General features: G+C 38.5%; 1 protein-coding gene across 5 annotated transcripts in view; it reads left to right on the forward strand.

Moving 5' to 3' along the window:
• The window catches only part of PDE1C (phosphodiesterase 1C), a 556,804-nt gene that overhangs the window by 180,888 nt on the left and 351,549 nt on the right, over window positions 1-24,367 (forward strand). For all 5 annotated transcript variants that reach the window (XM_049714457.1, XM_049714459.1, XM_049714458.1 and 2 more), the window contains exon 3: window positions 19,973-20,144. In XM_049714457.1, the coding sequence (XP_049570414.1) occupies window positions 19,973-20,144 (172 nt within the window). The remainder of the gene's footprint in view (window positions 1-19,972; window positions 20,145-24,367) is intronic.

A 24,367-nucleotide genomic window follows, 5' to 3' on the forward strand; every position in this document is an offset into this window, starting at 1 on the left:
AACACTGACATGCAACTACCATATGACCCAGCAATTGCACTCCTTGGAATTTATCCCAGAGAAATGAAGTCTTACATTCACACAAAAATCTGTATGTGAGATGTCACACCTATTAGATACAGGGGTTGGTGAGGATGTGGAGAAGTTAGAACCTCTGTTCACTGTTGGTGGGGATGTAGGATGGTGTAGCCAGTGGAAAACAGTTTGATGGCACCTCAAAAAATTAAAAATAGAATTACCATACGATCCTGCAATTTCACTTCTGGATATATACCCCAAAGAATTGAAAACAAAGACTTGAAAAGATATTTGTACTCTCTTCTTCATAGCAGCATTATTCACAGCAGCCAAGAGGTAGAAGCAACCCAATTGTCCGTTGATGGATGAATGAATAAACAAAATATGGTAAGTACATACAATGGAATATTATTTATTCATTCATGAAAGCAAAGGAAATTCTGACATGTTGCAACATGAATGAACCTTGAGGACTTTATGTTAAATGAAACTAGCCGGTCACAAAAAGACAAACGCTATATGATTCTAGTTGTATGAGGTATCTAGAGTAGTCAGATACATAGAGACAGAAAGTAGGATCACGGATGCAGGGGACTTAGAGGAGGGGAGAATATTGTTTAATGGGTACACAGCTTCAATTCTGCAAGATGAAAAGAGTTCTGGAGATGGTTGGTGGTGATGGTTGTACAACCGTGTGGATGTACTTCATGCCACTAAACTGAATACTTAAAAATGGTTAAGATGGTAAATTTTATGTTATGTGTATTTTAACCACAATTTAAAAAACCCTATACATGAATATTTATAAAAGCTTTATTCATAATAACCTCAAATTGTAAACAACTCAGATGTATTTATCCAGTGAATGGTTAAACAGACTGTGGTACGTTTCTACCATGGAATGCTACTCAGCAATTAAAAGAACAAACTACTGGTACGTGCAACAACCTGGATGAATCTCCAGAGAATGATGCTGAGTGAAAAAGCCAACCCCAAAAGGTTATAAATTCCATGTATATAGCATTCTTGAAATGACAAAAATATAGAAACGGAGAACAGATTAGTGGTTGCCGGGGGTTAAAGAGGGAGTGAGGTGGGAGGGATGTGGGTGTGGCTGTAACTGGGCAACGTGAGGGATCCTGGTGGTGATGGCAGTGTTCTGCATCTCTGTCAACACCCTAGTTGTGATGTTGTACTATAGTGTTACAAAATATTACCATCAGGGGAAACTGGGTAAGGGTACAAGGGATCTTTGTATTACCTGTTACAAAGTTCTTGGCATATGACGAAATGCCCTTCAAAATCTGGCCCCAGATGACCTCTTCTGTCATGCTAATTCATCATTTAAGCCCCAGAAACGTGAAAGTACTTGCCTGTCCATGCTGCTTCACTCCTCCGTGCCTTTGCACGTGTGTTTCCCTCTGCTGATCACCAAGCCAACCCATTCATCTCTCAAAGCTCTGGTCAGAGGGCACCTTTTCTATAAAGCCTGGTCTGACCCCCAGGACAAAATTATCACTCCCTCATTTGTTTGACATCTATATATTTCTACACAGTTATATTACTACTTGCTTCATACTGTATTATAAGTAGCTCTTTATTGACTGTTTCCCTACTAGATTTTGAGTTATTTGAAGGCAGAAACTATGCCTTGCCAGTCAGTATATATAAATGTTCAATAAATGTTTGTTTAGTTGGACTGAAAGCAGAGTGAATGGGAATGTTCCAGATCTGTAACAATTCCAGACAAGGGGAGGAATCCCACTCATTGACTGGACAGCTCTTAGGGATCCATACTCAGTTACCTAACTAGAAAGAAGTCAGATGCATTTTAACTTACAGGACTCCCATGATTTACCAGTCACAACATCCTGTGATGCCTTCTTTTCAACAACTATTTATGGAGCACCTGTTGTGTGCCAAGTACTGTGTGTACTCCCCTCCTTGGACAGGCAGGTAGGCCAAGGTGGTGCAGTGGTTCCTGCCATCATGTGCATTAGGCCCTGGCTAAGTCTTGGATTGAAGCACAGGGTAGACACCTATAGTCCTGTAGGCTGTGAAATATGTGACTCCAAGGACATCATCCTACAAACTAAGCTATGAACAACTTCCTCTGCAACTGTACAGTCCTGGAGGCTCTGCTGAAATTCTCATGTTTGCAGGTGCAGTTCTTGAAACTTGTGAAAGAATTGCCTCGGTTCCAAGTCTGTGGATTTTAGCTTTAGGGAAGCTAGGTTCCCTAATATAGGGCAAGATAGGAAGGGAGGGCAAGATGTGAAGCCAGTTGGGTGAGAAACTGAAGAAAACTCATGCATGATACAATTAAAACACGTAGAAGAAAAGACTGACAAGAGATTCATTCATGTTTTTAATATTGGGTTACAGCCTCAGAAGCAGATATCTTAGAAGCAGATTAAAAAAAAGTTAACCTTGAAGGACATTTTGGGTGCAGGAGTATGAAAATGAGTAAATCACAGTCCTTTCCCCAAAGGAGTTTACTGCCAACAGATGATCCATTGTTCTTATTACCGGCAATGGCTAGTTTGGGCCAGAATTAGAGTTCTTCTCTGTGACTAATATATTGTCCCCAAAGCCTCTGTTTTTCTGGAACTCTTGATGCAAATCTCCAAATCTCCAAGCGATTACTTTCAAACACTTATATTTTTGATCACAGTATACATACCATTTAAACATGTCTAGGATGAATGTGGCACATTCTTCCAAGTGCTCAGAGCACTTTCATATAGACTATATTACCGAATTCATTCCCACCAAGTTTTTATAATAAGGTTAAAAATCAATCCTGGAACTTCCCAAAGGAATACTAGGCAGATTTACAAATGAATCATCCAGCAGATGGTAAGACTTGGGTTTTTGCATGCTTTGCAGACATTAACGTACTTCAAGGTAGTTATGCATTGAAAAATTTTCACAATTATGGGGGAGGTGGTATCTGAATTAGCGATAGTCTAAGTTATAGAAAACTTAAAAAATACTATCTTCTAACTCTCAAGTACCCAACTTACGGTAACCATTAACGGTGTTTGTCAAGTAGATTTCACTCTTAGTAGGTAAAGCTTCTCTTTTAATTAGTATACTAAATGAATGCTGTCAAATTTCTTGAAAACAGTCTCCCTTTAATCTTGCCTACATCATTACTCTGCTGAACAGACTCATTCTTTTGATGTGTGACGAAGAGTAATCGAGACATTTCCTCTTGGAATTGATGGTCTCACTATATAGTGATCCACTGCACCAGATGAATTTCTAAATAGACTTTGAAAATTATGTGGGAGCTGTGCCCATCAGTTGGGTAAAGACAGATGCAAGGCTTTGCTTCAAAGCAGATTGGGCACTGTTCTTACTGTTCTCTTTAGGCTTGGGTTATGCATTACTTATTGTGAAAACTAGCTGTTTGAATAGGAATGTCAGTCTTACTCTTGATTCTTTCTGCTGAATTTATCTGGCAGCCGAGGTAGACAGTGAGTGAAACCTAGAGTGACTTACATACCTTGCCTTTCAGAAAACAACAGGCTCTGTATCAATCTTTTTGCATCCCAGAATGATTAAACTAGGGTTAAATCCAAAATAAAACTCCAAACAAAATATGAAGAACTAGGGAAATGAAACACTGTCCTGAAGACTTAGGGAATAGGTAGACTTCTGAAAAATGACCTAATATAGGAGCCAAAAGAAAAAATGTAAATGCTACTTTGCATTCTCTGTAAGAAGCAAAAAGACATAGACCCTGTGAGATAGGAGCAGAAAGCTGTTAAGAAGAAAAGCAGGTTGATTTTGAGTTGAGATGCAAAAAGGAACAATACACAGAAAGTAAATATGAAACATAGGAATTAAAATCCTCACTGAAATATAGAAATGACACTGTAAAGATTTTAATCAATGATTGGAAGACAAACTTGAGAAACAGTGTGTTAGACTATAGAGGAAAGTGATGAAGAATTGAAAACGCTGAGAAAAGATAGTAGGAGGTCAGAGAAGAAAGAACCAACACAAATAAATTAATCATAGATGTTCTGAGACTAAAGCCACACAGTTGGAACAGAAGCAGTAATCAAAGATAAAGTTGAAGGCAGCTTGCCAGAACAGAAAAAAGGTCTGAGTTTGCATATTGAAAGGGCTTGTTGTATTCCAGAAAAAAATTGAAAATCAGTAAAAGTAACCCACAATTACATATACGCCAGCAAAATTTTTGAAATACAAAGATAAAGAAAAATGTTTTTTCAAAGGGAAAAAACACTATCAGACTTGTTTCCTAATTCTCTTCTACAGCATATAAATAGCAGAAGATAATTGAGAAATTGTTCAGAGTTTAATGTAAATTCAATAAATCTGTCCCTGCATTGTTGTTCACGTGTATCTCATTAACCAACATATCATTCTTGGAAAGAATTATTCGAGGATATACTTAAGCCAACTGAAACATGAGTCAAAATAAATTCTGTAGAGCTGTTCTGTCCCATTAAATGTGGCTATTGGGCACTTGAAATGTGGCTAGTCCTAACTAAGATCTGTAAGTTTAAATACACATTGGGTTTTGAAAAAAAAAGAAAAATATAAAAATCTCATTAATAATTTTTATGTTGATTACTTATTTAAATGTAATATTTTGGATTTATTGACTTAAAGAACATAATTTATTAAAATTAATTTCATTTGCTTGTCTTTAATAAATGTAGCTACCAGAAAATTTAAAATTACACATGTGGCTTATATCTGTTCTGTTGGACAGTGCTGCTCTTGAAGATAAATTATTATGTTGAAGAACTGTTGAGCATCAAAACCAGGTAAATTTATCCTTAAGTTCAAATAGCTATTGGACATAAAGTTAGAAAACAAAATGTAATGTGAAACACAATTCTTAACAACGGAACTTCTTAATATTAAAATAACAATTTAGAAATAGAATTCAAAAATTCACATAACATCAGTGAAAGTGAATAGAGGAATAGGAAGTCTAGGAAGACTAATTTAATCATCTCATATAGGCAAGAGTCAATGGAAACTCTGTTGTTATTGATGTTGGCAGTAAGATAATATGAGAAAGAATAGAAGAATGTATATTCTTAAATTTAAAAGTAACTATCGTAGTGTTCCAATTATTACAACTATATATTATTTCAAAAGGCAAAATTAAAACAAAAAAATGATAAGCAAGAATGTTTCAGGTAAGTACAAAGGAAAAGGAGATAGCTGTGGCAGTATTAAACTTGATAAAATACAGAACTCAAGAAATAAAGAGCTGAGTCATTTTCAACTGATAAAGGATATAGTCCACAATGCAGATGTGATAGCTCTATACCTTGTTTTCTACACATAGAGTGAATCTTTTCTTTAAATTCAGTGCCCATGAAATAGTTATAAAAATTACCATGTGTTGGATGACAGATGACATCAATAGATTCCCCAAATCAATATTAGATCACATAGAACATAATCTCTGACTATATTATTATAAGATCTAGAAAGTAAAAAGAAAAAATAAAGAGTTAAAGAAGGAAGGAAAAAAGGAAGGAAGAAAGAAAAAAGGAGAATGGAAGAAAGAAAGAAAGAAAGAAAGAAAAACTTAAGTTACAACAACCAAAAATACTTTAACCACTTGAAATATTTTTTCAGAAGTAGTCAACTTCTGGGTCAAAAAGGACATGAAAATTTCCATTGCAGTTTTCTTAGAAAGGATATTCAATGAGAAGTTGGCATATCAAAACTGATGACATATATCCAAAGCCATAGACACAAATGCTCTGATTTAAAAAAATAAATTATGGAAAAAAGAGGAATGTAAACTATTCAAAGTAGGAGAATGAAAATATCAATCTAAAAGCCCAAATAAGTGAATTAGAAATGAGAAAAGCAGTAGAATGTATAGATTCAAGAGCTAGCTCTGTAAGGCAATAAAAACAACTTATGGAATGGCACTGTCCAGAAAACATTCTATGATAATAGAATGTTCTATATTGGCACTGTCCAATACAGTAGCTACTAGTCACATGTGTCTGTTAAACACTTGAAGTGTGACTGGTGCAACTGAGGAAGTAAATTTTTAATTTTATTCCATTTTTATTTTAGTTTATTTTAATTTTTAATTGAAGTATAGTTGATTTACAATGTTGTGTTAGTTTCAGTGATTCATACATATCTGAATAACTTGCTGTACACTTGAAACTAACACAACATTGTAAATCAACTATACTTTAATGTATATATATGTATTCTTTTTCAGATTCTTTTCCATTATTGGTTATTACAAGATATTGAATACAATTTTATCAGTTTTAATTGATCTAAATTTAAGTCACCACATATGATTAATGGCTACCATATTGGACAAAACAGCTCTAAAAGTAAACAGAGAAGAAAATAAATAAGTAAAGAAATACTCAAAACTATTAATATGTAGGTGAAGATTAAAATACAAAATGCCATAGAAATCTGTGCCAACAAAATTGAATATCTCTACAAACTGGTAATTTCTAAAGGAAAATATTGACTCCAAAAGAAATAGATACTCTGAATGCAGCAATAACAAAAGAAGACATTGAAAAATTTGTGAAATGATTACTTTGCTAAAGATACTTTGGATCCTAAGAGTTTTATAGGCAACTTTATTCAAATACCAGGGAATAGGTTATTCCCATGATGATGACTACTTAAGAGATGAAACTAATGGCTTATTTTCTTTATGAATATAACATGCAAAAAGTCTTAAATAGAATTCTAGCAATGCAAATCTCTAAGTATACTACAATAACAATACAACATGACCAAATAGAACTTATTTGAGTAATGCAAGGTGGCTTCACTATTAAGAAGCATTTTATAGTATAATTCAGATGTCGTATAGACATGACTTTTAAGACCTATGCATGGTTGTCTCAAATCCCCATCCCACATCAGTTTCAATCTCTAAAATTCAATCAGCGGATTTTTCAGGAGTTTCTCTAGGTTTCTTCTCATTATCTCTGGCTCTCTTTTCCTGAATCTGTTGAATTTCCCCCTACACTTTGCATCTCACAGATGTTGATTTACTCTTTTCAGACAACAAACAAGTATGGGACACAGGCCATTCTTCATATTTTCTGAATCCTCTCCCCAATGTCACTTTCACAAAGCAACCTGTGTGTGAGATCTTTACTGTTCTAGAGAGGTGGTTACATTGCAGTTCCACACAGCATTCAGTTTAAACATGGATGTCAGACTTATATGTTCTTTGAAAGTTCTTCACTTATTTTTGCCAAGTATGGGTCCAGTAGCTATATTGCTCTGCCTTCTTTCTCTCCTCTCCTTCTTTTCCCCTCTCCTTTGTTCTTGCCCTTCTCTACATTTTGTGCATTTTGTATGAAGAATAGTTTAACTCTTTCCTTGTTGTTTCTCTTTCCCTTAATCACTCTCTGTCATAACAAGATATTTTTCCCACAAAGTTCCCTAGAGGAAACTTGATTCCATCTGGAAAATAAGTTTTTTTCCATTTTGCTACTAGTTTAACACATCAATAGGTAAGAGTGAGAGAGTGAAAGAAAGAGAGATAGAAAGATGAGAGAGAGAGAGAGAGAGAAGAAACAACACATGATCATCTCAGTAGATGATAAAGCCATTACCATTAAATATTTTATTTCTTGCAACAATAACCCAAACAACTAGCTTATCAAAGGGAATTTATAATAATGCTACAACAGAAAATTTCAACTACATTTCACAAATAGAAAATGAAGTGAAGCCAGCAAAATGATAAGGTTGCTTGCTATTGGCAATATGGTTTAAAATTCTTCTGGAAGTTTTAGCAAATGCAGTAAGACATGAAACAGAAATAAGAGGCATAACTATTGGAACAGAGAATGAAAAATTATTATCGATGATATATATGCTTACCAAACTGAAACAAAGAAACAAGGAAAAATTCTTAGAAAGAGTAAGAGTTTAGTAAGGATCCAGACTATTAAGTAAATACACCAAATGAATAGCTATTTTATATTCCAGCAATAACAATTTAAAATATATAATCTAAAAATGTACTCTATTAATGAGTGACAAGCATATAAAATGCCCAGGAAAGAAACTTACTGAGAATTTTGAAAGAACATTTGAAAGAACAAAGAATTTTGAAAGAACTAAGAACGTTGAAACTTTACTGAAGGAAATTAAAGTCTGAAGTACATGGGAAGGCTTTTGGTTGGTAGGTGACAGAAACTCAACACAAACTCTCTTAAGTTCAAAAGGGGATTTGCTGGAAGGATACCATAGTAGTTCACAGACCTATAGAAGAGCTGTAGAAAACTCATAGATCTGGGAATATAAGGCATTAGAACCAGCACATGCCACTCTCATTCTTTTTTCTTCCTTTCCTTAGGCGACTGGCTTCATTTTCTCAGGCTCCTCCATGCATTGATTGGGACATGGTTGCTGGCACTAGCAATGTAAAGAGAAGGAAGTGACTTTCCTCTTTGGTTTCAGTATGAAAAATACCACAGGGAAGAACTGTGATTATCTGAGATTGGGTTGTATACCCACTCCTTGACTCATTACTGAGGCTAGGGCCATGGAATAATATAGCTAGAAAGCCCACCAGACTCACAAGGGATGAGTAATGTGGGAGGAGACATTCCCAAAATAAAGTGAGAGGGGCTGTTATAAGTAGGGAGGAAATGGTGCTTGGGTAAACAAATATGATAGATATTCCATACTGAAAGGACATTTTCATCTACCTGGATATGGACATGATATATTGTGAAGATGATAATGCTTATGAGAAATAAATTAATGAAACAATTAATTATACTTTTGTTAAATACCATCTCAATATAAATTCAGAAGGGAGATTTCTCTTTAGAAATTAAAAGAAGTGATTTTAACTAAGGTTTTCTTAGAGACTTAAACAAGTAAGAAAAGCTGAAAGAAAGGGGGAGGTGTTGCACTATCAGATATTATAAAGTTATAATAAGTAAATAATATGATTCAGCTGTTTAAAATGTTAATTTAACATGATAACTCAGAAATAAACCCTAACATATTTGAGAATTTAGAATATGTCATCACAAATCAAGTTGTATTCTTATATTTTGCTAGCCGCCCCCCTCAGTTTGTATGATATCTGAAATGGAATTAAATTTTCAAATCTCTTTGAAATTGCAGGTAGCAGAATTTCTGAAAAGTTTCTAAAACCAAGACTTAGTATATTGAAAATAACAGAGCAGTACCTGTGTGACTCTTTTAAAGATATTCAAAACATTCTTGACACTTTATGTTCTGTACCATGATTATTGTTCTATTTTAGTCAGCATAAAACTCTTCATCTGGGCTTTATTAGGTTCATTCTGGACCTCTGTACCCAAGCCCCAGTTTTCCTACCCCCTGGGAATTTTAGGAGCCTTATCCTCACGAAAAGAAAGAATGCCTATGAATGCCACGTCATAGATATTTTGAGAATCATTGAAGGTTTCCAAGGTTTTTTCTTTTTTCTTTTTTTTTACCTTTCTGGAGAATTAAGTCTCTTCTTTCCTTTGTAGAACTCTAACTTCTCAGCCTTCTGCCAGCATAATGCTTCTGTATTTTTTTTTTTTAATCAGGAACCCAGTTGATAAGTCACTTGTCAGATTTCAATAGGATTACCACATCACCTTGGGCTCCTCATGCCAGCTGTTTATCAGGCTGCCACCATTAGACACGCTTCAAAATGAATCTGTAGTTATTTCAGATTTAGATTCTTCTCATCTCATTTTCTTGCCTTCTTGTCTTTTCTTAACCCATTAAACTCATCTTGCATTACTCATTTCTTCCTGCAGCCTGAACCTCCTTCTTTAAAGGAAGCTGCAAACATGCAAGAGACTACACATCAAGGTTCTCTCTAGTTGCAGATGGGGTGTATCTTACTCCTTATGTAAAAGGATGTCTTTTTCATAGTAAAAAATGCAGAATATTTTGCTTGATCTACACTATGTGTGTGTTTATTTACTCATAAATAAAATACAAACAGTGTGATGTATCACCCTGAGTCCTGGATTAGGAGAATGAGAATTTGGGGTCAAAGCAATTTTGTGTTTTCTAACTCTATGATCTAGGTGGTTTGATCTCTTGGAGGCTTAATGTCCTAGTGTTCAATAGTGTTTCAATAATACTTACTTTGGAGGGTTGATGTGATGATTAAATGACGTAATGCAGACGAAGGCAACATGACAATGCCCAGCACATAGCAAATACTGAACAAATGTTGGTTCATCTGAATCTGAGCACTTGGTCTCCTGATAAGCTCAGTGATAAGGATGCTGCTACCAGAGTTTGTGACTCTGGAAAATTTATAATCAATCTGGAGTGTTCATAGAGTATACAAAAAGTTGTCTTCGTGAAGAGAAGAGAGAAGATTTATGGCAGGGACAGAGGGGGTGATAACAGCAAAGGTAAATGTAATGGGCATTTAGTGAGAGTCAGGAGCAAGTCAAAGGAGAGAGGAAAGCTGGGATGGGGAGGGGAGGGGAGTGGGCAGAAGCAGATGAGATGGAGTGGGCTGAATGGAGTTGCTCATCTCCTGCACCTGAGCCTCATTATTTTTGGTACCCTGAAGGCTTAGTTTATCTATGATTTCCCTCGTGGGGTTTTTGATATTATTAAGAGAGACCTGTGTGACTGTTTCCATATTTTTGCTTCTACTTAGTCAGAAACATTTCATGCTTTCAAAGTCAACTTAAAATAAATTAGAGCAGGGGAATTTTTTTTTTTTTTTTTTGTCAGAACAGACCATTCCAGTGTCCCTGGATATTGCTCTGCCCACATTTGTGGAGAATCGGAGGAAGAGTTCTTTCCCATTCTCTCGGATTTCAAAGAGGAGAGTGCCCAAAAGGCTCACATCAAATTGAGTTGGGATGAGCCGTGTCAGGCGGCTGTGATCCTCCTAAGGCAGGAATGAGTAGCAGATGGAATTCTGGTTGTATTCTCTAGGATCCAAAGACTGTGTGGAAACTCTAAGAATTGGGTACCTTTTGAACTCAGTGTCACTCCTGTTGGCCCCCTTTTAAAGCTCTAGCTCTACTGCGTTCTCTTTATTTCTGTCCCAGGCAGTCTCTGATGATGTGGAGGTGGCGCCACAGTCACGCACAGTAGACCCAGAGAGCTAGGGAATTAATACCCTATGGTGTTACCCTTATCCATGGGATGAGAGCCTGTAGATCAATGCTGTCTCTTCCATTCCTCGCGAGGATCATTCTGAGCGTCACCTACAGCTCCTCTGAAGATCTCTGACAGCAAAAATATAAGAGGTGGGAGGGAGGAGTTAGGATTATTTTGTTATTATAAGGCACTCAAACTACCTGTGAAGGGGTATGGTATTACTTGAGAGTCAACTTGGATTAGCTGTAAATGTATATTGTGAACTCTAGGGCAACAGCTAAAAAAAGTTAAAAAAATAACAATAAGCAATATGCTAAGAAAGAGGAATCATGTAAGATGCTCATTTAAAACCATAAAAGGCAGAAAAACAGTGGAAGACAAAAATAAGAACAGAAAACAAAGGCAACAAAGAGAAAACACTAATAAATACGGTAGCTATTAATCCGATTATATAAATAATCATTTAAATGTCAGTGGTCTAAATTGACCAATGGTTTCAATGTACTGATTAAAACGTGGTTAATAACCAACCATGGTGATAGCTCAATATTGCACCTGTGTGCTGGCTGTCCCTTGTTGTGCCCTGATTCACTCTCTCTGTCCTCCACTCACTCCTGCTTCCTGAAATCACTTCCAAATAACCTACTTGCCACGAGCCCTTGTCTCAGGATCTACTTTCTAGAAGGAAACTAGGCCACGACCCTACCTTGGAAGCAATTCAGGATGGGCTAAGAAAGGCCCCTTTCTCTGGATATGGTGGTATTCTTTGTTTCACTCTTAATATGTTTCCTGTGATATATGTTTTACTTAAAATTGTTGAAACCAGTCTGTTCACCTTTTGCCTTAAAAGTTTATTTTATTTTATTTTATTTTATTTTGCGGTACGCGGGCCTCTCACTGTTGTGGCCTCTCCCGTTGCGGAACACAGGCTCCGGACGCGCAGGCTCAGTGGCCATGGCTCACGGGCCCAGCCGCTCCGCGGCATGTGGGATCTTCCCGGACCGGGGCACGAACCCGTGTCCCCTGCATCGGCAGGTGGACTCTCAACCACTGCGCCACCAGGAAAGCCCAAAAGTTTATTTTTAAAAAAATAGTCCGTCATTACTAATTAATTTACTTAGCAAACATCTCTTCAAGGCCTGTTGAGAGCAATCATAAGTTCATACTAATAGTTCTGATTCAGATCCTAAACGACAAGATTCTTCTTCACATTCTCCTGTTGCCTACTTGTATTTTCCTTCTCCTGAAGTGAGAACTCTGGATCCCTGCACCCTCATGACAGTTGCTCATTTGCTCTTTCCTACGATATGTATGACATAGTTTAGATTACTACTTTATGATTACTACTGACTAGAAACCTGCTAATGGAAGTTCAAGGTTTCTTTGCAGTGTATATGTTTGTGTGTATGCCCTTAGAGTTGGTCTCTGAGGATGTATAGTTGGAGTACGGTATTCAAAAGATATTTAAATTAATTCTTGTTTTCCATTATGGTTATGTTACCAATTTGATATACAGTTAGATTTGATAGTTTCTGTTTGTATTCAGTTTTAGGATTTCTTTATTCCTTGCTGATTTGATTTTCTTTTTGAATATTAAAACATTTGCATAGTTCAAAAGTAAAAACTATCTGTAAATGCGAAGTCTTTCTGTCATCTTTAGTGTATTCTGCCTACTCTCAACCCATCCCCCTGTAGATAACCATTTTCATGGTTTCTAGTCTGTTATTCTTGTTTGTCTTTTTGCAAAAATATGCTAAGACATTTCCCCTATCTTTTACTCCAGAGATAGCATAATACACTATCAAATACTAGATAGCATAATATACAACTCACGCATGTTGCTTTTTCCCCACTTAGCATACATATTGGAAATCACTCCTCATCAGTTTACAGACTTTGGGATATTAGTAGCTCATTATATATATGTAGCATAGTTAATTCAATTGACTAGTATGGTTAGGTTAATTATAGGAATTTCTCAAGGGGTGCAGCAAATATTGGTTATGGACAGCATGATGTCTTTGGTATTGCTAAAGGATAATTTAAAAAAATCATAAGAATCCAAAGTGAATATATGTTAAAGATCTTATTTAACTCATTAATTGACGAAGAAACCAGTAAGATGTTACAACTGGTTTGAAGGAGAATCCAAAGAGCAAATATACAAATCCGTCAGGAAGGCTGAGATGAATTTGCTTATTAGATATAAAACTGGCAAAATGCATCATATCTACAAGGCAATAATTAATTGCATTCCATGGGACAACTTTACATTTCTAAAACCAAAAATCATTTGCATTACTATTAGTTTTCTCCAATTTTCAGAACTGTGAAATAGCTACAAGATAATAGAAAATGGAGATAACTGAGATGGGTGAGTTAGACAGGATATTCACTAAACTTTTTTGTCCATTTCAAGTCTTTAACCATTTTTCTTAACAATGTTTGTGGAGGGGATGGGGATGAGGGGAAGGGGAAAACAGATTTATTTTTCCAAAGACTCTCTAGTCTGAACCACTCAGTAGTTACCTTGCATTTTTCTACCTCTCCAAAGTTTCTTGAGGGCAGGGATGGTGTAATAAAAGCTTCTGTATGTCTTGAAGGATTCAGCACAGAGCTCTAAAGTGCTCTGCACTGTGCTAGAGTATTGGGGCCACAATCGTAAATCCCCTTCTGTTGATGGTTGGCATGTATCAGTGGACTTATGCCCCAGTCATATCCACTATTCTTGTCTTCCCATTTTGTGCTGTGTTGTTCACGTACAGCAGACTGTTGTCAATAATTAACCTTCTGAAAGAGATTAAAACAGAAATAGCAAAATTCTCCTTATAATACTTCGTGTTATGCCAGCTTCCTGGATCTCTCTCGGGTTTGTGCCTTAGGCCAGGTTATAGGTGATACAGTACTAATGAGCTGTTATAATTAGATCCTTGTGGATGGAGCCCAAGTTCTACTTAAATTACAGCTTTTATCAAGTCAGATAATGGCTGGAACACTCCAGGACAGGGCTGGGGCTTTGATATTGCCCTTCTTTAAAACATTTATTATTATTATAGTTTTTAAAAAACTATTGTTTGGGTTCAGTGAGAAGGGTAATTTATTCCCCATTTTATCCTGCCGTGAAAAATTTTCTTATCTCAGTCACGATAGAAGTGTTTGCTGAAATAGAATATTCTCATTTGAATCATGTATTCATCATCTGTGTGCTTCCTCTTCATGAATATGGAGGGGATCTTTGCTTATATTTTCTATCTTGAAATACAGCTTTTCAGAGCATGGTTCAACTGCAGGCCCACGAGCTCCTCCACCTCCAGCATTTTCTAACGGCATCACAGTCTACCTGGCTGCTTAACCAGAAACCTCAATCCATCTTGCCACTTCTCTCTTCATCGTCTACACCCAATCAGTTACCAAATCCTACTGATTCTACTTGCATATCTCCTAAATCCACCTGTTTCTCTCTGTCTTTATCATCACTGTGCTTTTCCAGACCCCTCATTTTCTCACGGCCAATTTGCCTTTTGGTTGATCACCCGGTTCTAGGCTCATGTACACCTCCCAACTGGAACATCCTCTGTATTGCTGGTTCCCAACAATTTTTTGAGCAAGGACCCCGCCCCGCCCCGCCCCCCCCCTTAAGTTAAAAAACAAAACAAAACAAAAACCAAATCAAAGACTATCCCATGAGACTGATGGTTCTCTGGGTTCTCAAAGGTCAAGAGAACCAGGCCATTTCCATTTTTTGAGTTTCCCAGAATATTAAAAAATGTGAGGAAATGCCAAAATAAGCTATAAAAATTGTAATGTGTTATAACTGTTTGCATTTAACAAATTAATAATTTTAACATGAGAAAACTGTGCAGTGTAGCTATGCCTTTCACAAGATAATTGGAGGATTTATTAAAATGTCAGTTCTTAGTACTTCATAGAGGATGTATCATTTGGATATGGGGAACACCTTTATGTTAATATGCTGAGCACACATATAACATTTAGGAAAGCATTTGGCTACAACCAACCAAATACCTAAGAATGTAATAAGTCAGTATTCATATGTCTCGCATCTAGAAATCTGGAGATGAGGGAGACCAGGGAAGCTGTTCAACTGTGTTGTCGGGGATTCAGATTCTTTCCACCTTTATGTTTTTCCATATGCAAGGTGTAAGCTTTTGTCATAATGCTTGTCACCTCATGGTCATGAGATGGCTGCTGTAGCTCTAACACACGTTCACCTTCCAGTAAGAAGAAAGAAAAGCAAAGGGGAAAATAAGGAAAGGCAAAGTTTAAAGGGACAAAAATGTTTTTCTCCTGTTGAGACTTTACTTTTTCATTGGGACAGAGACACCAGCCCCAGGGATTTCCACCTACATTTCATTGGCCAGAATTATAACATATGGTTAGCCATAGCAGTAAGGGAGGCTGGGAAATTGAGTATATTGTTTTCTAGCCTCTTCGGAAGAGGAAGGCAAGTAAAAAGGGAGTTGGGAATGAATGTTGATTGAATCCTATTTATAGCTTCTGCCACAGTCGTCTTCTTTTTTTTTTCTTCATTTTTATATATTTTTTTTATTGAGGTGAAATTTACGTAACTTAAAATTAACCTTAAAATTTATTTTTATTTTTTTAAAACATCTTTATTGGAGTATAATTGCTTTACATTGTTGTGTTAGATTCTGCTGTATAACAGAGTGAATCAGCTATACATATACATATATCCCCATATCCCCTCCCTCTTGTGTCTTTCTCCCAGCCTCCCTATCCTACCCCTCCAGGTGGTCACAAAGCATCGAGCTGATCTCCCTGTGCTATGCAGCTGCTTCCCACTAGCTATCTATTTTACATTTGGTAGTGTATATATATAAATGCCACTCTCTCGTTTGTCCCAGCTTACCCTTCCCCCTCCCCATGTCCTCAAGTCCATTCTCTACGTCTGCATCTTTATTCCTATCCTGCCCCTAGGTTCTTCAGAACCATTTTGTATTTTAGATTCCATATATATGTGTTAGCGTACGGTATTTGTTTTTCTCTTTCTGACTTACTTCACTCTGTATCACAGACTCTAGGTCCATCCACCTCACTACAAATAACTCAATTTTGTTTCTTTTTATGGCTGAGTAATATTCCATTGTATATATGTGCCACATCTTCTTTATCCATTCATCTGTCAATGGACACTTAGGTTGCTTCCATGTCCTGGCTATTGTAAATAGTGCTGCAATGAACATTGTGGTACATGACTCTTTTTGAATTATGGTTTTCTCAGGGTATATGCCCAGTAGGGGGATTGCTGGGTCGTATGGTAGTTCTATTTTTAGTTTTTTAAGGAACCTCCATACTGTTCTCCATCGTGGCTGTCTTCTTTTAAACTTGCCAGTGTATCTTTGTAGCTGCTGGTACAACTTCTGAAGGTGTTATTGCATGTCCATCTGGGACCCCTGATGGACAGATAGCTTGGATCACATGACCCTTCTGATTCACTGACTGAGAAAATGAAAAACCTATTATGCATTCATTAGTGCTTTTACATAAATTTCTAGTTTATTAATCATATCTATATATACTGAAAAATTAGTTGTATATATAGACTTCGTTATTCCATCTACAGATACAATGGATTCACAGACCTCTTCACATAGCCTTGCTAGTCCCCACGGGTTCACTTTCACTACTCTACAGCACCCTCGTTTCCTTTCAGAAACACGGAAGTTGTCATGTCACCATAACCTTGGTTAAAAATCTTTAATTCTTTTTTGCCTACAGAAGAAATTCTAAAATAATTAGCATTTTATTCAAGGCCCTCTATAACCAATCTTTGGCCTTATCCCTGGTCACTGTCCTCTCTCTCGAGCTGCTTTGTTCTGCTGTGGAGCCTTTGCACATGCTATTTGCGCTGGATGCTCTTCTCTCTCTTCCCCATCTGCTGAAGATCTGTTCCTGCTTTAGACCCATATCAGACGTTACGTTTGCTGTGTGGCTTTCCCCAGGGCCCTGAGGCAGAGTGGGGGAGCTCTCCTCTGCCCCTTCTAGCGCTTCTTTGTCCCTTAGTTATGGTGCATTGCCCATTTATTGTGATTGTTTATAGGCTGACTCATCCCAAGGGAACCAGTCTCATTCATCTGTCTGTTTCGAGAGCCCAGAATGGAATCTGGCATATTGAGGGAATTCAAAATTTGTATATTGAATGAGTAAATGAAAGAATGAAGGGAAATAGGCAGGGAGTTTATTGTAAGGTCTTCGCTTAGATCAAATCTAAGAAAACAGGCTGCTGCTTTTGTCTTCCTCCTAGAACCAGACCTTCGTTAACACAAAACCAGACTTTCATTAATAGGACCAGATCTTATTAAGATATGTGTTTAGGACTTTGAAAAAGCTGTCTTGCATTTCAGGAGTTGGAGGGCTCTGTTTTCTGCTCTTAATGTGCCTTAATTTTCTCTGGATTGACACAAAAGCAGTTTGGATGTGGTACACTCCCAAGGATCATTCGTGACTGTGGTCATTAAAAGAGTTGTTTTCGGAGCCATGGGTGTCCTTGGTGAAGGTTCAGGGGTCCTCATGAGGTGCTCCCTTTTGTGTGTGAAGTTCTTTTGATCTTAGCTGCAGAGACAACCTTCAGGCACAACAAACTACAGTGATTTCTTCTGTTGTGGGCTGTGGATGGTTGATCAGGGAGGCATCCCCACGAGCATACGAATATGTTCTCTACCCACCGATCCCATGCATGTGCATTAGCTGGCACTGCTCCTTACCCCTCCATGCCCACCTCCTCATGCCCCATAAAGAGTCTTTGTGTGAATTAGAAAAAGGTCCTCCTTCTGCACAGATGGGATAGAAAAAGCCAACCCCCTCTGGATGGGCAGAGCTCCATGGGTGCATGACTCAAGAGACCTGACAGTATATCTGAGCAAAGATAAAGGCTTTCTTTCCTCTGGGAAGAGGATAACCAGCACCGGCCAATGGTAACTGGGTAATGATAGTGGTCATACCCTCAGTCTCTACCTTAAAAATATAACTTGCTCATAGACATTTAAAATAATAACTATTTTTATTACTTATTTTTAATACTTATTTGTATTTTTATAATAACTCTTAATTTTAGAACATTTTTAGATTTACAGAAAATTTGCAAAGATAGTTCAAAGAGCTCCCAAATACCCCATTCCCAGTTTCCCCAATTATTAAGCTTTTATATTATTATGGTACATTTGTCACAATTACTGAACCAATATCGATATACATTATTATTAACTAATGTACATTATTGAAATTTCCTTAGTTTTTCGTAATGTCCTTTCTTAGTTTCAGGACCCCATCAGGATACCACATTTAGTTATCATGTCTTCTTAGGCTCCTCTAGGCTGTGACAGGTTATCAGACTTTCCTTGTTTTTTGATTGCCTTGATGGTTTTGAGGAGTACTGGTCAGATGTTTTGCAGAGTGTCTGTCAGTTGGGATTTGTCTTTTCCCTATGACTAGACTGAGTGTTTTAATGGGTTTTATTATTTTTAGGTGTGGTAAGGCCAACAGATCAGGGGATGACTGCCATTGAAAAGATAGTTTGTTAGTATTCACAGATCCCAAAAGAGGGGGTACACGTCATACCACGGAGGCCATGCTGAGAAGCATTGGGGTTGTTAGGCGGAGGGAGGGAGGAACTGTGGGCAAGAGTCTTTACTGTGGTTTCTGCAGGAAGGAATGGGTTCTGCCAGGTAAGCAGGCTTAGGATTGGCTAGTTTGAATAATTTTAGTGCGCTCTGGGGCATAGGGGCTGTCCCTAGATGTCTGGTACCTGTCTGGGGTTATCGGGGCAGGTGGAGAGTGGCTCAGGATGTGAAAGCTTGGTGAGGGAGGTGTTGGGGTGTGGTTGCTGGTTTGGTTGGCTGGTATCTGAAAAGCATGCCTCTTGGAGGGGGGACTCTTCCTGAGGAATGGAGGGGAGGGAGGAAGGGGGAGGTGACGGAGGCAGGAGGCCAAGGCAAGATGACTCAGGGGTATTTTCTGGTTGTCCAAACAGGGCATGTCTGGGATACGCACGTAGGGCAGATGTTAAAGTATTAAGTTTACAGAAGATGGAAACATGCTTAGTACTCTGGGGTTATAGATTTTGGGGAGAAAGACCGTGGAGGTAAAGTGCCATTTTCATCACATCATATCAAGGATGTAACTTATCACTGTTGATACTGACCTTGAATACCTTGCTGATCAGGCCCTATTTTGTGGTACCATATCTACTTCAAGTCTGCCTTTAATGTTCATCTCATATGTTTGAAGTGTTTGTAGGGTAGGGTCTTGGTAAACACCCAGTGTAGTTTTCCTTGAATCTTGATCTTCCAGAAGAATGAACCCGCCTGTAGTGGGGTCTAGTTCTTAGGCGGGGGGCCCTCTTTGGGGTGGGTGTCTCCACAGAATACAGTCTTGAAACTTGGGCCTTAGGCAAGATGAGTTCACAGGGGAGACTTGTGTCTGAATATCCTGCTGTTCTCTAAAATGGTCGTCCTTTGTATACTTCCAGTTGCTGAATAAATACTTCAGTAAATACCGACAACTCTGTCAGGAGTTGGAGTTGATTATCACTGAAATGAGACAGGATATATATTCACAGTACTTAGCTGTGAGTTAAAATGCTCAGAGTACTAACCTATTTTTGTATATAAATTTTAAAAATCCTGGTTACTCCATGAGTTGCCTGACCAAAACCTTTTGGAGCCCTCTGGTGTTGGTGGAGATCATGAAAGATATGTCAGTGTTCCTGCTCTGCTTTTGAAAATCCCGCGTTGGGCAAGGCAAACCATGGAGTTGGTTGGTAACTCACCTGCACCCCTTTTTCCCCCTCATGCCTCAGGGTCTAAGTCGCAGAACTGTCTGTGGAACTCCCTCATCGACGGTCTCACAGGGAATGTCCAGGAGAAGCCACGGCCGACGATTGTCCATGACCCCCGGCCACCGGAGGAAATCCTAGCTGATGAATTGCCTCAGCTTGATAGCCCGGAAGCCTTGGTGAAAACGTCCTTCAGGTTTGGTGGATTGCAACTCAGTTTGTTCCTTCTTATTTGCTTGTGGAGTTATTTCAGTCCAGTTGGATGCCACGTCAGCGTGGCCAGCAAATTACCTCATTTCTCTGCACGAAGTAAATTAGAATTGATGAAGTAGTGTCGGAAGTAATGCCGCTAAACTTCTGGCTGGATTTCCTGAATGTAGTGAAGACCATATCAGTAGTTAAGTTGCTGTTGGTATTTAATTGGTATTGGCATTTAAACGCTGAGGCAAAGGATTTACTGACATTGGCAATTTGAATTGGATTAATGAGTCTTTTGCTTCAAAGGAGGATGACGCAGGGAGATAAGTGCACAGGGAAAAAGCACGTGGTGGGAATTAACTCAGCCCCGTGCCTTTAGAGTTCCTTGCTGGGGGAAGTTTTCTAGTTGTAAGAGAAGTGAGAGCTGCTGCCTCCTGAAATGAAGTGTGGATCTTCTTCTGTGGTTTCCCAGGTGGCTGTTGACTCTGTTCTTGTTCATCGTTTAGTCCTGCGTTTTCCCGCAAAGTTCTCTGGTGTTTTCTTTTTGTATTGTACTCCACTTTCATCATGAGGCGTCTCCTTACCTTCTCACCTGTATTAAATAAAAATCAGTCTGGGTATGGATGCGGTATAGAAAAGTGATTCTTTTTTCTGAATGGGTCTTTCAAACTCACTTTTGAAATACGCAGTCGTACTGGTATCAGAAATTAAGGTTTAATGATTTTGCCAGCCTGCCTTCCTCCCCTCCTTTCCCCCTGTTATTCTAATTTTACTTCTTTCATTTTTCTTTCCATTATATAAGACTTTCATACTCTCCACATGGCTAGTAGTACATGTAAGCTTCCCTTTTCTTCCCTCATAAACAAATCAGACAGGATTTGGAGTCCAGGAAATATACTTGAAAAATGTGTTCTCTTTTGCATCCAGGTGATATGTGTAATCGCCCAGTAAAAGCCATTTCATTGTGTGAAGTTTCTTAGTGTGGACTGAATTATAGATGAGTTCTGAAAAGGAGTGATGAATAGGGGTTTGGATTTCTTTATATAATGTGACTGATGCAGTGGTGGGACCAGAATTGCAAGGCAAATGCTTTTCTTATTCCTAGTAAGGGTTTACTGCATTGTGAGGTTTAAATAAAATAAAAACCACTCAAGTAGAGATAAGTACATTCTATGAACCTGTGATTCTCTGCAAGTGACTGTGGGGGGAAGAGGGGAGGGTGAATGGGTCTCATGGTCTGTGTGTTCTCATCTGCAAGTGTCTCTGGTGGAGTCAACCCCTTCATATACTGTCTTCTGGTAATTACACCTTCCACCTCAAACCAGGTTCATCGTCTTCTTCAGTGAATAGCTAAAGAGCTGCTCCCATGAAAAGAACATCGTATTTGCTAGCCCGAATCCATTACCATCATCCCTTCTCTTTGCATTCCCTCTGTGCTCTTTAATAGAGATAAGGTACTGATGGCCATGAACTTCTTTTGCTCTGCTAGTTGTATTATGTGCCAATGTCTTGGTTCCAGAAAGAGATTAATTTATAAGTTTGTTAAGGTCAGGATTTATTTCTGATTCCTTGTAGCACTTGGTGTGTAGTGGGAGAAACACAGTAGGTGTAAATATGCCAGTCCTATAGCAGTGGAAGCCAGAAATGTATTGGCATTTGTTGTTCATTTACTGTTCTCCTTAATACAATTCTGTGCTATCCTGGAACCATCCTTTCTTCCAAAGAAGATAGTTGATTTCAACAGCAATGTTAGAGGGTAAATATTCTCTAATGCAGTTGTCCTTAATTGTGGTAGTAACGTCAGTTGTGAGATTTGTTGCAGATAAATTATTATAAGCAAAATGTGGGAATAGCTTACTTATCAAGAAATAATTTAGAGCAGAATCAAGGTTGCTCTTGTAGCAGAAGACCTAAATAGACATTTCTTCAAAGAAGACATACAGATGGCCAAGAAGTACATGAAAAGCTGCTCAACATCACTAATCATTAGAGAAATGCAAATCAAAACTACAATGAGGTATCACCTCACACCAGTTAGAATGGGCATCATCAGATAATCTACACACAACAAATGCTGGAGAGGGTATGGAGAAAAGGGAACCCTCTTGCACTGTTGCTGGGAATGTAAATTGATACAGCCGCTATGGAGAACAGTCTGGAGGTTCCTTAAAAAACTAAAAATAGAACTACCATATGACCCAGCAATCCCACTACTGGGCATATACCCTGAGAAAACCATAATTCAAAAAGACACATGCACCCCAAGGTTCACTGCAGCACTATTTACAATAGCCAGGTCATGGAAGCAACCTAAATGTCCATCGACAGACGAATGGATAAGACGATGTGGTACATATATACAATGAAATATTACTCAGCCATAAAAAGGAACGAAATTGCGTCATTTGTAGAGACTGTCATACAGAGTGAAGTAAGTCAGAAAGAGAAAAACATCATATATTAACGCATATATGTGGAATCTAGAAAAATGGTACAGATGAACCGGTTTGCAAGGCAGAAATAGAGACACAGATGTAGAGAACGAACGTATGGATACCAAGGGGGGAAAGCAGGGGTGGGGGTGGTGGGATGAATTGGGAGATTGGGATTGACATGTATACACTAATATGTATAAAATAGATAACTAATAAGAACCTGCTGTATAAAAAATAAATAAAATAAAATTCAAAAAAAAAAAGGTTGCCCTTGTAATAATACCACTTGTTTTCTAGATGCCTTTTGGATTGCAGAGAAGGAATGAGTTATAGCTGGATATTAAATAATGTGATAGGAATATATCACAATGTGTTCTCCCCTACCTCCCTTTTTACTCCAGGAGTGAAAAAACCTGGTAATTGCTGACTCCAATATTAGTGACTCTGGAAAATCTAGGACGACCCGTGCATTATGCTCCTACAGTTTTAAACTTCAGGGGTGCCTCCATGATCAGCGCTCTCAGTCCCTACTATGACTTCTTTAACCAAGCAGTACAGTCATCCCTTTGCTGAGATTGAGGTGTTGGGTTCTTTCTTCTGACTCTGAAATTCAGTCTCTCAGCCACCGTGCCGTGTGTGTGTGTGTGTGTGGACACACTTATACACAACCCCACACACAATTAAGGGATCCAGGCATGTGACTGTGAACATCCTGCCCTTTGCGGTTCTGCAGAGTCTTGTTTGCTGCAGAGGAACACATGGTTCTCGTGAATTGGCATCCTCTGTCCTCATAGCTCCTCTGCAGGATTGTTACCACCGAGCAACAGGGTAGAAGTGATAGCTTTGCCTACTCCCTTCTCTTTCTCCTTGTTCACACTTGGAGGGCATTTGGAATTTGGGGCCACAAAATATGGTCATCATTTTTTTTTTTTTTTTTGATTGGGCAAGGAAATGCCTCTTTATTGGTGCTGGAGCTGTTCCTGAGGCAGTCAGACCATGGGACCCTCATTGGGACCCTTGCTCTCAGCTCCTTCCATCTGTGGGAGATACTCTGTCCCAAGGACACCTATTGTATCAGCTTCTGTAACTGATGCAGAAGTGGGCGTGGTAGGTGGGGATGTCCTTCCGGGCAGCAGCTGGGGATGCACGTGCAGGTAGCGCTTGGCAGCCACCTCCCACTCCTCCACGCCTTTGAGCAGATACACACAGAGTGAATAAGATCAGACTTGGGTTTTGTGGGTCCAGGTGCAGACACTGTGGGCTCTGAACGCTCACGAAGCCTCTGACATGAAAAAGTCTGCTTTCAAAACCCGAGACTTTTGAAAAGAGGAAAGTGGGGACCATAGCTAAATAAAAAGGCTTGAGTGTCTCGAAAGTAGACACTTCTGGGAACTGTATCCAGGTGCCTGTTTTCTTTGTTCCTCACGACCTGTCCCTTTGAACCTTGTTCTGCTCAGGTTTTTCTTAAAAGAGATGAGAGAATATGCTGAGCCTGAAGCTTAAGGAAGATAGACCAGTCCAGCCAGTCTGATTAGTGACCCAAGAGAACAGGAAAGAGCTGGCTGCTGAGAACCCTTTATCTCCCCAGCTTCTAGTGTGCACATGTGCAAAGGTGAGACCCAGCCCAGATTGTACTGAAAGTCAAGGAAACCAATGTTTACTGAGCATCTGCTATGTCTAGGAACTGTACATTCATTTACTCAATCTCCCCAAACCCTGGCAGGGTGTGTACTGCTATCCCAGTTGTGCAGGTCAGGAAACTGAGTCTCAGAGAGATCAAGTAACT

This window comes from Orcinus orca, chromosome 9 (assembly GCF_937001465.1).
Source record: "Orcinus orca chromosome 9, mOrcOrc1.1, whole genome shotgun sequence".
Classification (NCBI taxonomy): domain Eukaryota; kingdom Metazoa; phylum Chordata; class Mammalia; order Artiodactyla; family Delphinidae; genus Orcinus; species Orcinus orca.